At 37.8% G+C, this 14,388-nt stretch overlaps 1 protein-coding gene across 3 annotated transcripts in view; it reads left to right on the top strand.

Annotated features, from left to right (window-relative positions):
- LOC127788913 (E3 ubiquitin-protein ligase PRT6) overlaps positions 1-14,388 on the top strand; it is an 80,599-nt gene that overhangs the window by 40,769 nt on the left and 25,442 nt on the right. For all 3 annotated transcript variants that reach the window (XR_008020463.1, XR_008020462.1, XM_052317594.1), the window contains exons 9-10: positions 12,395-12,446; positions 12,532-13,162. Coding sequence is in view for 1 of the 3 variants with exons in the window: in XM_052317594.1 (XP_052173554.1) it covers positions 12,395-12,446; positions 12,532-13,162 (683 nt within the window). In the remaining 2 variants the exon portion in view is untranslated. The remainder of the gene's footprint in view (positions 1-12,394; positions 12,447-12,531; positions 13,163-14,388) is intronic.

Below are 14,388 nucleotides of genomic sequence, written 5' to 3'. Positions count from 1 at the left end.
TCTCTAAATTCTTCTCCATTTCTGTCCAATCTCTCCCTAATTCCCTTTGTTCTTGGACTTAGATCTATCATATCCTTCTGGCTACCAATTCAAACCCTAGGTACATGACAAATGATATTAGTGCATCATTTCTCGGTCGTTTTCGTTGCTGATTAAGGTCTGTTGGATGTCGATGGTTACTGTCCAATGCAGTGGATTCACGAAATCTAAAGGTGATTTTGGAAACAGGCAGCAGCAAGGTAGGCTATAATCTTGTGAGATAACCCAAGTGGCTCCAGTGACGTGATCGAACGGCGATTCAATGAGCCCAACGACTGCAACAAAATTGATTACTAGTGATCGCGATCAAATCTAGTGGTAGTTAATCCATGGCGATCGATTGTAGTGAATTTCGCGGTTGGCAGCAAATTGTAGACTACCGATCCACAGCAGGTGGTGCGATCGGAGTGTCCGTGATTGCGATTTCGATTCTAGCTTGAACGATGATTAGGCAAGAAAGAAGCGTCGGTTGGGGCGATCGTGAGTCTCCATGATTGCGACTTCAATTCCAGCAAATTCTAGAGTTTCAAAAATTTTTAGGGCCTCGGTGTTGATAGGTGAGTGCGATTAACGACTCCAACCTGATTTGAGAGGGAGATAATGGCGAATTAGAGGAGCGGATACAGAGGCGGCTTATAGAAACTGGTGGAACAGGCCAACAATTCTTAGTCGTGATTTCTGGCAGGTTGGGCGAACTCTCTTATCAGATTTGTTGATGCCACGCGAGCTGCTTTACGACAGTGACAGAAGCGGATTCAAGTTGCTAAGCAAAGTCGTAGCATCACAGGCGATTCCAGTGGTGAATTTTGGCGATTTGGGCGGAATTCCGGTGAATTAAGTGAAGAGGATCTGGAGTCCGATTATTCTGCAAAATTGAGGCCGACATAGGTGAGTTTACAACAGTTTCTTTGGTGACTGCTGACATAAGCGACCTTAGCATTGAGTCTGAGTTGAATTGGAAGGTAGGTGGCTCATCTTGCTGAGAAATTGAAAGCCGTTGAGTGTTGAGAGACAATTGTTTATCCTAGGTGTTTGTTGTGAAGCAGATATCGAAGGGAGATGAGGGATTCATTGTACATAACTTCTACCCCTTGGTCTTCGAAGTGTATTGTTCAAGAGATGTCAGCCATGGGGAGTAGTGCATACGTGAAACAGATGAGGTCGCAATTGCAGCAAAAGAATGCTGCATTTTTTATTGGAGGTAGACATCATGAGGACTTTGGCCAAAAGCCTCATGCATGGGAAAAGAAGTTTGAGAATGAGATTAAACACTTGGACAAGGAAACAAGAAGTGTGGTACATGATACGAGCAAAGAATTCGGCCATATGTGAGATGAGCAGTTGCAGGAGTTTGCGATGATACTAAGAAGTATCACTATAGCTTTCCCTTTGAATTCTTCGATGATTATCACAAAAGTTTTAACAAAGAGGAATTCCTTAAAATGGAGCAGTCAAAGGAGAAGTCGAGACGGCGGGAAATGGATTAACTACCTATTTCCAATGTAGAGTGGAAGAAGTATATCGATTTCAGCAGAATTATCAAGGAGGAGGAATGCAACATCAATGATGATATTGGTGGTGAATGACATTATCCAAAGGGAATTTGTAATGGACAGATTGATAGGGTAGCAAAGGCAAAGGGACAATCTGATATTGTTGAAAAAGAAGTTCATATAGAGGAAAATTCCAGCAAACACAAGGAAGGAGTTGCTGAATTATTTGCATGGAATTAGAGGTTTCGACTAAAAATCCAGTCAATATTAAGGAATAGAGTGCTGGAATTGAAGTAAACTTGTCAAGGGGAGCGCAAGGTCCCGAAGAAGAAAGGAAATTGGATAAAGAGATCCGTGCAGACCACATTTTGAAAGAGCAGGAAGTTGAAAATTTGGTTGAGGATCAGTCTACAAATCAGATTGCAGATGAGAACTGCTTTGAGGTTGGCTTTCATGCCTTTGATAGTTCGGATAGGAGGATGGTTTCCTTAGATAATCTGGCTACAGATCATATTGGGGATGAAGGTTGGGATGGAAACCATGTTTCAGCCATTGAGGGACCTATGCAACCTGCGCATCCCTTCCTATGCAATCAGTATGACTATATAGGAAGGGAAATTGTTGGGAGGGACACTGGGACACCGTTGGAGGAGAAAATTGCAAAGGATAAATTTGGGGTGTATGGCAGCGAGCAGGAGATAGCTGGGAAGGATAAGAGGAAGACCGCACCAACAGGAGGAAGTCTTGTTGATCCTAAATGGTGTCATTGTGTTGCTGTCATTTTTGAAGATGATGAGAGGAGAGGAACATATCTGGTAACCCATTGGATGGGTGAATTCCAAAATGAACATCATTTTAAGGCTTTAGGGTTGTAGGTTTCAGCTGCTACCTACGACAGGAAGCGACTAAATTCACTAAAGGCACTTGATGTGGACATCAGGCTTTGGCATCATAGTGGATCCTCAGAGTGTACCAGCAATCTTAATTTGATAGCTATTGCAAACCCAAGGGAAATGGTCTGTTACTCTTTGGAGGTAGATTCAGCCTTGACTACAATGATCATCATTTTTGTTCCAGATGATGAGAACCTAAGAACAAAGAAGAAGCGGCCTAGAAGCAGAATGAAAGAAAGGAGAATAAACCAGATAGAAAAGGCTAGAATTGGACGAAGCAATGGCTACTTGCTGCAAGTTCTTGGGGATAAGAACTCTTTTAAGTAGGGGGAAATTGTCATGACCCAAGGGGTAATATAGTAATATGTTTATGATAGTTGTTAGGAGATATTTTAACAATTAGTTAGAAGCATGGTGGTGGTTATGCAATCAGATATGCCTATATAAAGGGCTATTGCAATCAAATGAAATCATGCTTGAATTGATTGAATGAAATTCTCATCTCTCTTTCTAGATTTCTCTCCAATCCCCTCCTTGTTTCTCTCTGCTACTCTCCCTCATTTCTCTCTAAATTCTTCTCCATTTCTGTCCAATCTCCCCCTAATTCCTTTTGTTCTTGGACTTAGCTCTATCGGATCCTTCTAGCTGCCAATTCAAACCCTAGGTACATGATAATAGCTGTGAGGAAAAACATTCTTAATATCTAGTTGGTAATGAATAACAATGATAGCAAGGAAGACATGGACTAAAGCAATCTCAGACACTAGAGAGAATGTATCACCATAGTCCAACCCAAAAATTTGAGTATAACCCTTAGCAACTAACTAGACCTTTTGACAGTCAATGGTGCCATCGATAACAGGAAGACCCACCAACAACCAACAATAGATTCAATGTTACATGGACTTTGCATTTTCAAGCATTGTATTGGTGTCGACATGAAATGAAACTAGTACTGGTATGGGATATGTGTCAGACTCTTCATTTTTCAAGTCTATCGATTTCGGTTAATTCTTGTTTTTTATGTATTTAATCTACTTTTAATTTAAAATAATAAAAATTAACAATTTATTTTGATTTATTATTCTGTTAATCTGTTTTAGCTTTTTAAAATATATGCTTGTATGAGATCACTCAAATTGCCAACCTACCAGTTTAGTTATAGAAATAAAAGATAAAAAAAGATTTCTATGTGTCGGAGTAGGGTAGTCAGATTTATTAATTCTATATGTTGTATCTCAATACTCGTGTCCTAGGTTCTGACACATCCCCATATCCAGTAATTCATAAAATTGACAAGTTTGACCACTAAGTACAAATTTGCATTCAACACCTATACCTAGGTCCATGTAGCATAGAGTAGACTTACTCAAAGGAAGAGTTACAAGGTCCCATGTCTCATTAGCCAACAAGGCAAACATCTCCTCATCCATAGCATGCCGTTACCTTGGGTGAGAGAGAGCCTTTGCATCTTAGGAATAGAAACAAAAGAAAGAGCAGATAAAAAAGTAGAAGGGATAGGTGACAAAATGATGATAGCTCATAAAAGTGTAAATGGGATGAGGGTTCCAAGTGGAATGTGTACCTTGGCAAATAGGAGCATTGACAAAACTAGAGGGAGATGGAGCAATGGCACCATCTATAGAAAGACATTGGTCCAAGGAACATCACCAACAACAATAGGAGGTGTTGGAGCTATTACAAGAGGTGTTCGAGTAGATGGTTGTCTAGAACAATGATGATAAGTCTAAAGAGAAGCATGAACAACAGGAGCTAGAATAGAGATTGTAGGATGAAAAGATGGGATAAGAACATAATCAAGATGGGAAGAAGTACCAGATGGTGAAGAGAAAAATGGAGTAGACTCAAAGAAAGTGACGTCAAAAGAGAGAAAGTCTCTTCCAAGATCAGGTGAATAACACTTATACTCCTTTTGAAGATGAGAGTAACCCAAAAACATACATTTAATAGTGTGAGGAACAATTTATCATGACCAAACAAGAGAAGATGGACAAAACAATTAGATTTGAAGACACGAGGGGGAATAGGATAGATAGGATCGCAAGGAAAAAGTTAAGAGTGTGGAATGGACCCATTCAAAACAAAGAATGGCATATATAATTGATTAGATAACAAGAAGTGAGAATAGTTGCATACTAGAAAGAAACAAGAGCATGCATGTGAAGTACAAAAGTCTAAGTAGTCTCAATGAGATGACAATTCTTACATTCCGCCACCCCTTTATGTTGCGAATTATAAGGACAAGAGAATTAATGAGAGAAAAGCTTGAAAGATTGTAAAACTATATTCCTTAGCATTATCACTTGAAGAATACAAATAGAACGAGGAAATTGAGTAATAATCGCATTACAAAAAGTAGGGAATAAAGAAAGCAAAGAGATCGTCAATGAATGTAACAGAGTAAGAGAAACCTTGCTTAGACTTAAGACTACTAGGACCCCAAATATCAAACTGTAGAAGATTAAAAGGAGCATGAACTCATTTATTATGACAACTAGAATAAGAAGAATGGATATGCTTGCCTAGTTGACAAGACACACACTCTAGAATAGTCACTGAAGACAAGGAAGGAACAATTTATCGAAGGGGTGGGCATGTGAGGATGACCAAGCTGAGAATGAATGAAGAGGAGATGCGACCATAGTAGCACAAGCACTTGCCATTGATGATGGCAAGGCAAGATAGTAAAGTCCCTCAAACTCACGTTCAATGCCAATTATTCTTCTAGGACCTTGGTTCTACACAAGAACAAAATCAAAATAAAAAATAACACAACAATGAAGGGACCGAGCGAGACACTAATAGAAATGAGATTATATGGACAACTAGGAATATGTAATACAAAATTAAGAGAAACAGATGGAAGTGGATAAGCCTTACCTATACCTGTGGGAATGGTTTTAGAACCATCAGCCATAGCAATAGGAGGAAGGGAAACAGATGAATCAAAGTAAGAAAGTAAAGATTTATTACCAAAAATATGTTTTGAAGTGGCAGAATCAAGAATCCAAGGACTAAGAGAGGCATGTGAAAGACATACAAATATTACCAATGGATGACAAAGTGGAAGAAGAAGCAGCCTGTGAAACAGAGACTATAGGAGAGGATGCCTGCTGAGCCACTTGCAACTGACGATAGTCTACCTACTCCTCAGCAAAGATAGTATAAGTAGGGGTTGGTCTCTGGGAGTGAGTAGGAGTATCAGGCATCACTGACTGCTCTTCTGCACTCACAGGGGCTGTAACATTTTCCTTAGGAGGCCAACCATGGAGGGCTCAAACAGTTTCCTTATAATGTCCAGGGTGATGACAGTAATTACAGAAAAACTGGCCACATCCAGTACCTCTACCACAACCACCACCAGAACTAGACTCAGATGAAGATCTATGAGTCTGAGAAGCAAGAACAGACTTCTGTCCAACTGAAGCCTCAAAAAAGTCTATGTGCTATGAAGAATCCAGGCAGATACCTCTTCCATAGTATGTACAGCTGGACCACTCAAAACCTGAGTATGAATTCCCTCCATATCAGCCCCAAGACCAGCTAGGGTAAGTACTATAAACAATTTATCCCCCTGTTTGTTCTGCTCAACAAGATCAGCTGTAATAGGGAGCATAGTATTAAAATCTGTCATAGCAGACTGGATTCAACCCAAATAAGTAGCCACATGCAAATCTCCTTTCTGAATATAGAACAAATTACTAATGATGTGTATGGATGGACTATATCATTAGTGTACAGCTGCCAAGCATGGGACCATGTACTGCTGCTAAGCATGAGACCAAATATCAAAACAGGTCTCATAAATGTGAAATAGAGGGACTAAATCAGCATCTATCAACTGCAACAGCAATGTAACCAACTGTGTATCGACTCTATCCCATAAATTCTTATCTGATTCAGCTGTATCAGATAGCTGTTTAGTCAGATGATCACTTACACTATGCCCTCAAAACCACATTCAGACAGAGGCAGGCCAGGAAAGATATTACTTACCATTCAATTTGTCAGTTCTAATGGCAGGAATACTGGAAAATGATGGTACAGTCACAGGAAAAGATGAACTCACCACTTCAGAATTTGATGAGGTCATAGCTCAAACCTGAGACAACAAAATTGACTGGATATAGGCTGATTGGGGATCACTTGAGACAGAATCCAGGTATGAAATCTCAGATTGAAGAAGAATCAATAGATCAGATTGAAGGAGCAACCAAACCAGTCCAGACCATAGTTGTTAAATCAAGATTCGAATCGAGAATTGAAATCCTTAGTGAATCGAGAATTGAATCGAATCGAATCGTAAGATTCGGTACACATTCTCAATTTTAACTATAAATAATATATATCCATAGAAAATAAATAAAATATATTAAAATTATACCAAAAAGTATATTCATGTTGTCTTTAAATTCAAATTGCACCAAACCAAACCACTTTTAAAATAACAAGCTAGGAAAAAAAAAAAAACTACAACTATTAAATTACTAATAAACTCCATTGTCCATAATCTTCACTAGTTATCAATCGTTTTCATCTTCAAGTTCAAGAGCATCATCATCTTCATCATCTTCTTTGACTCCAAACATAGCCAAATCCACTTGCTTTCCATCCTCTACATCTTCCTCACCATCAATCATTTCTAAATTCAATTCTTCTTCCACTTTGTCTTTAGCAACTTTTCCTTTTCTATCTAGCTTCAAGTTCCTTGGCCTTATATAATATAATATAACATATTAGAATTCAACTCAAACTTATACAAACACATTAACTTAGTTTTAGAAAGTAGGAAACTATAGAGTATAGACATATACCTCTTATATTATTACTTGGTTGAATACCTCCATCATCTTCAAAGCATTCATTAGCATCCATCCATGAATTATCCTGGGGTAAACCAGGGTTTTCTTGTTCGACGATCCATTCATCATTGGACTCCATATCACTCAAACAAATAGGATCATCATTTTCACCGCTTTTCTCCCTCTTGTCTTGCCTCAATTCAAGTTGAATGTTATACTTAACAAAGACAAGAGCATTTAATCTTTGTTGTTCCAAACGATTTCTCTTTTTGGAATGGACATGCTCAAATGTGCTCCAATTTCTTTCACATCCTGTAGCACTACATGTGAGACTTAAGACTTGTATGGCAAGGTCTTGTAACTCTTTGCATTCCTCCCCATAGCTTTCCCACCATAAAGCTAAGATAGAAAAATAGAAAACTAATTAGTCTAATTAGTTTGAAGGAGCTAGCAATTGAAATTTGAAAATGCAAACTTTAAATCAAATAATACCCGATTGCTTCTTGTCTCTTGTTAAAGTAGCCATGCTCATGCCAAACAATCCTTCTCCTTTTTTAAACTTTTCTAATTGCTCATCAATTTTGAGTCTTGTTTCAATATCTGGATACATCTTTTCTATTGCCTTGTACAAACCAACTTTAACTTCCATATCCACATTAAAAGACTCATCATATTGAAACCTTAAAAAAAATGCAATACAAGTAAGAAACAATAAAGCATATACAAGGATTTGTTGGTTATAGGAAATATGATTTTAGAAACTCACTTGGGATTAAAAAGATATCTCGCCGCATGGAGTGGCCTATGAAGTTGTAAATCCCATCTTGTATCAATAATGTTCCAAATGCGCTCATACTTTATCTTTTGATGGTTGAAGTTTTGTGCAATTTTCTCCTTTGCCTTATCCATCGCTTCATATATGTATCCCATTACCGTTTTCACATCCCCATCAACAAGTCTTAAAACTTTAACAAGTGGACTTACACACTTCAAACAGTACCTGACCGATTTCCAAAACTTGTCATCGGATAACAACATTGCTCCCACCTTAATTGCATCCACCTTAAAAGCATAATGACTTTTAGCCCACTCTTCCGATGCAAACATAGCCCTAAGAGGAATCTTGTTTTCCTCAAAGCTCCTCAATGTAAGAAATGATGTGGCAAACCTTGTAACTCCTGGCCTCTTCAACTCTCTCTTCTTAGAGAACTTCCTAAACATGCTAAGGATCCAAGCATGTCTATAAATGTACATACAAACTATTTTAGCCTTCTTTATTGTATCTATGAAAATAGGCAACCCACCTATATCATGCAAGATCAAATCAATGCAATGTGTTGCATGAGGAGACTAAAATAATTTTTTTCTTTTCTCCATCAACAAGTCACCCACAGCTACGTAGGCCAAAGCACTATCAGTCACCATTTGAACAACATATTCCTCCCCAATTTCCTCCACCAGTGAGTCAAGCAACTCAAACAACTTTTGTGCATCTTTTATAACATCCAAAGTGTCAACAGATTTAAGAAAAATTGTTTCACTTAGACTATTCACCAAAAAGTTTGTAAGAGACCTACTTTTCCTATCCGTCCACCCATCCAACATCAAAGTACAACTGGTCCTTTTCCACTCCTTTTTATACTTCTCTAGCATTGAGTTTACATTGTCAACTTCCTTCTTGAAAAATGTGACTCTAGCCTCATGATAACTAGGAAGTTTTAAACCCTTACCATATTCACCAACCACTTCCATCATTGAAGCAAAAAGGGGACTTTTTACCAAAACAAAAGGCAATGCATGTCCATACAAAAATCTACAAATGCTATGAACAACGGGCTCCCTTTTCTTAACCATTGCATTTAAAGTTTGCTGTTTTTCTTTCCCTTTAGTGACAAAGACATCCATACTAGTTTTTCTTTTTCCTCCTAACATTTGAACTTCTTTCTCTTATTCTTGGAAACATTCTTTTTCATTCACCTTTTGTCTTTCTAATTCTCCTAAGATCTTAATGGCTAATGCAAAGTTCCCTCACATTATCTAGACATTGTGTACAAGGAGCCACATTATCATGATCACCTGCAAAATGGTGTTTCATTTGATTTATCCCTCCCCATCTTTCAAGTCCACAATAATTGCACTTTAAGTTCATTCTATTTCCATTAATCCGAGAACAATATTCCTAAGTAGGATCATTACTCTTTGTTGTAGATCATTATTTGATTTTAACGCCATATTCAATGAGAAAGAAAGCAATGTTCTTCTTCTAACATTGAAAACAACATAAGGTCAAACTTTTGAAATAAAAGACACCATAAAAGAAAATAAAACTGAAAATAATATAAACTAGTTGAAAACTAGAAGTTTCACCATATAAAAAGGAATAACATTGAAAATAATATGAATTAGTTGAAAATTAAAAGAAGCAGAACAAATTTGAAGAGAAATTGTATAAGAAAACAAAACATAACAAAAAAACAAATCAAAGGAAAAAAAAAAAGACACACCACTGCAGTGCATCAACAAGGAAAAATCAAAACAAAAAAACAAAACAATAAGAACTACAAAACAGGTTGCCAGAGGTTCTTTTGCTTCTGACAAGTGACGACCCCAAATTCAGCAAAAGTAGGTGGTAGTATGCTTGAGTCTCATGCGCCCACACTTGTGACCTCTTTGTTGTCATGTGAGCCTTATGCCTATAAGGTACCTAGCGCATGAAGTCACTGGTTTTAAGCAACACGATATTCTTCTTCTTAGGACTTGTACGATCTCAGAGAAAGCAAAGAAGAAGAAGAAAGCAACGCACCTTGAACAGAACTTGAAGTCTCGCGATCGTGGCGCTCGCCTTTGCTTCTGACGTTTCACCTCATGCTCATATGCAGCATTTTTCTTCTCTGTTTCAGGCTTTCAGCTCCTGCCGTTTCACCTCATCTTTGTTTCAGTCTTGCAATTTGTCCAATTCTATCAATTCTTTGCCGATTATTTCAATTCACAGTTGATTCTAAGGGATTTTCGATTCACCCTATGGATTCGACTTGATTTCTATATGAATCGAGTTGAATTGCAAATCATGCGATTCTAACAACACTGCTCCAGACCAGATTGCGTGACTCCCAGATCTACAGACCAGATCACGTGAATTTCCAGTTCTTGGTCAGATGGCGACTTCTTATTACAGAAGTTCAGATCAATTTCTGAACCAAGACTGATCTCTCACAACAGAGCAGATTGAGTAACACAGAAACCCTATGTTATGAATTCTCTCATGCTATGGCTCTGATACCATGTGAAGAAGAGAGAGGAAAGAGAGAGACAATGATATGGAGGGAAAAAGAAATCCTGAATTCTCTATTCACCATTAATCATATATACAGCTCTAAAAACCAAACTTGCTCACTCTGTACAACAAATAGAAACAGCACATGTACAATACTACTAAGCTGTATCCTTCTAACAAAGACAAAGCTAGACATTCTGATTCCATAGAGGAATATTCAGTACAAGTTTGTTTAGATTTCCAGGAAATAAAACCGCTAGCTATTATAAAAATCCTTGCACTGACTGATTTTCCATCATGTAGAGTTGAATACCATGCAGCATCACAGTACCCTTCCAGTACGGTAGGAAACTTTTCCATAGTGCAGCCCATACCTCAAAGTACCTGTAAGGTATCTGGGAACTCTAGTAAGCACAGTCCAATGTGAATTTCCAGGATTTCCAGGGTGCTGGCATAAGTATCCAACTGTCAGGCCTAGTACAGTGTATTAGATACATAAGACTAACAATTGAGAATATTTGAGCTGAGGAACAGGTTCTCTTTTGTGCTTTACCAATTTGACACTTGAGTCATCTAGTGTAGAGGCTGGAAAACATTCATAGTAATTGAATTTCCTGAGAATTTTCTCAACATAGCTTGACTAAGTGATCTCAATGCCATCATCAAACCTTCTGGTATAAACTCCAATAATAAAATCATCCTATCATAAATCTCTGAGACTGAAGTTTGTAGACAGAAAGTTCTTAGTGTTTTTATACTCACCATGTTAATGCTAAATAAGAGCATATCATCCACGTATTAGACGTATAATGATTCCAGAAATCACCTTAAACTTCTTGTAGTCATAAGAGTCAAAAACATTAACCTCATAGCCATCAGTAAGAAAAGATATTTCCAAATTTCTGGTGCCATTGTTTTGGTTCGTGCATCAGTCTATATGGCAATATGATGCATTTGCGGGCCTAGTTTTCATTTCCTGGGGAAATAAGTCCCTCATGCTGTTGCATATATATCTTTTCATCTAGATCACTGTTTGGAAAAGCCATCTTAATGTTCATTTAGTGATAAGGAGATTATATGAGTCAACCAAAGCAATCATGAATCTAATAGTAGTAACCTTGCAATCGGTACATAGGTGTCAAAGCAATCATATGCCCAGTGTTGGTTGTAGCCCTTTGCAAAAAGTCTTGCTTTATATTTCTGGATTGAGCCATCTTGTCTCAACTCCTTTCTAAAAAAACCACTTGCAGCCAATGGGTTTGCAGCCTTGTGGTAAATCAACCAAAATGCATGTATTGTTGGACATGAGAGAATGCATCTCATCATCAATGGCCTCCTTCCAGAAAACGTCATCTTTTGAGATCATGGTAGCTACAAAAGGGGTAGGCTCACCCTCCATATGGAAGACATTTTCAGGATTAGATAGTCAGAGCCTCACCCTGTGCAATGGATCAAGCAACTCTATCTTCAGGATTCAACTTAGCTTGGATTTTATCTTGTCCCCTTACAGTTTTGCACCAACCAATGGGAACCAAACACTTAGTTATGTACATTATATCTATTTTTAGCCGGCCGTCTTTTATGTAGGTCTTATATATAGGTGAGCTATTAACCAAACAAATACATGTACATGTATGCTGACTAGACTCAATGCTACATGTATGCATGCACCTATATGTTGACCATTCAATGATAAATGTAGCTAGATAATATCCAGATGCATAATGCATTAATTATGAGATGCAATAACCTATGAAGTACCAAGTATTGAGTTCTCATTAATTAAATCTAATTTACTTAATTTCAATCACCTTCCAGTAGCTGTTCAATGCATTAATTCTGAAATGTAATGTTTTTAGCTGTTCAAAGCAGGTATAGTAGAAGAATTGTTTTTGAAGGAGGTCACATTGTAGATCCAGATCAGGTATGAGCTGGTTTTTTTTTATCTCATTTTCTGCATTTGATAATTTTATTTCACCATCTTCAATACTCAATAAACTCATTGGCAGGGGGAGTTTCTTTGCCCAGTATGTCGTGGCCTTGCAAATTCAGTCTTGCCTACAATACCTGGAGATTCTTTTAGGCCACCAATGGAGTCAACTGAGAGTTTGTCAGATGCTACAGGACATTCGACCTCACTAAACAGAGAAATTGGTGTCATTGGTTTTCGGGAAGCTTTGTCTCTTCTGCGTAATGCAGCTGATGTTGCTGGTAGGAGTGAAATTCTGCAAGCTTTTCCAATGCATCGAACTGGAAGGATAAGACCAAATCTCGAATCCCTGTTTCGTGTGCTATCTGGAATGTATTTTCCTGGAAAACAGGATAAGATTTCAGGGTCTGCTAGGGTTAATCACTCTATGATTTTGTGGGACACTCTCAAGTACTCTCTTATATCTACAGAAATTGCTGCTCGCTGTGGAAGGACTTCTTTGGCTCCAAATCATGCCATTAATTCTTTGTATAAGGAACTAAATTCTTCAAGTGGGTTTACATTGTCCTTGTTGCTAAAGATTGTGCAAAGCATGAGGACGAAGAACAGTCTTAGTATACTTCTTAGACTGAGAGGTATTCAGCTCTTTGCAGAATCAGTGTGCTCTGGTGTTTCTTTAGATGAATTTCCAATGCGGAAATATAGACGAGGTATAATTGATGTTATGTCATTCTTTTTAGCTCGTACATTGTTGTCATATACCTTTTTTGAGTGGTAACAGTTGTGAGGATTCACCATGAAACTTGGATAGCTACCTTAGCTTCTTTAGGGTGTTCGTATGATTTTCTCCTGTGGATTAGTGTTGAGCATGCACAGCTTGAATGGCAGATTCCGTGTTTGTGTTTATGATCAAACTCTGGCCAGTTTGAGAATGAAGTATTTTATATGAGAAGACATTACCTTGGATGTACCTGTACAATCATGAATTAAATAGATTGCATACAGTGGAAAACATTTCTTGACATTCTGTGTGATAGGGTGCTGTATATTGCCCATGAACTGTGTCACACACACCACTGCCCAAAATATAAATGGAAAACAAATGCTTGTTCCTTTCTCCATCACGTGCTTAGGTTTTACATCATCTGGTATGAACAAGCCTAGAGGAATTGAGAATAAAACTCTAAGCCAAAAAAAAGGTGAACGGAATTATTAGTTTCGCATCTTACTATGTTACATGCTACTTCTTTAAATACAGAAAATCTATCTAAAATCTAGGAATTTAAATTACAAATACAACAATAGATAAGGAGAGAATTTTTCTCCAAAGTTTTTTTTGACTTCTTAGGAATAGTTGAAGCTTCATCTTTTCCTATTTCTTAGGAATGACTAGGGCTTTTTCTTCTTTTATTCAATCTGGTCTTCTTCCTCTTTTTTCGGATTTTATCTTCTTTCCATCATGAATTTCTCCTCAACACTCCCTCTCAAGTTGGTGAATAAATTTCTTTCATTCCCAACTTCTCTAATTAGCTCAAACCCTTGTTTGTTCATTGCCTTAGTGAGCATATTAGCTTCTTGTACACCTGTAGGAATATATACCAGATTGATACCACCATTTTCAATCTCTTGCTTGATGAAGTGTTTATCAATTCTCACATGTTTCATCCGGTCATGTTAGACTGGATTATTTACTATAGTTATAGTAGATTTGATGTCACAACATAGCCTTGTAGGAGTGGAATCTGGTATCTTTAAGTCTTCCATAAATTTTTCCGGCCATATTACCTCACATGTGCCTTGAGCTATGGCTCGGTATTCTGTCTCAACACTACTTCTAGCCACTACACTCTGTTTTTTGCTCCTCCATGTCACCAAGTTCCCCCATAACTTAGTGCAAAACCCCGAAGTGTATTTACTGTCTTCTAAAGAGCCTGTC

The sequence above is a fragment of the Diospyros lotus genome, chromosome 13, assembly GCF_014633365.1.
Source record: "Diospyros lotus cultivar Yz01 chromosome 13, ASM1463336v1, whole genome shotgun sequence".
Classification (NCBI taxonomy): Eukaryota; Viridiplantae; Streptophyta; class Magnoliopsida; order Ericales; family Ebenaceae; genus Diospyros; species Diospyros lotus.
This window is presented reverse-complemented; position numbering and strand designations above follow the sequence as displayed.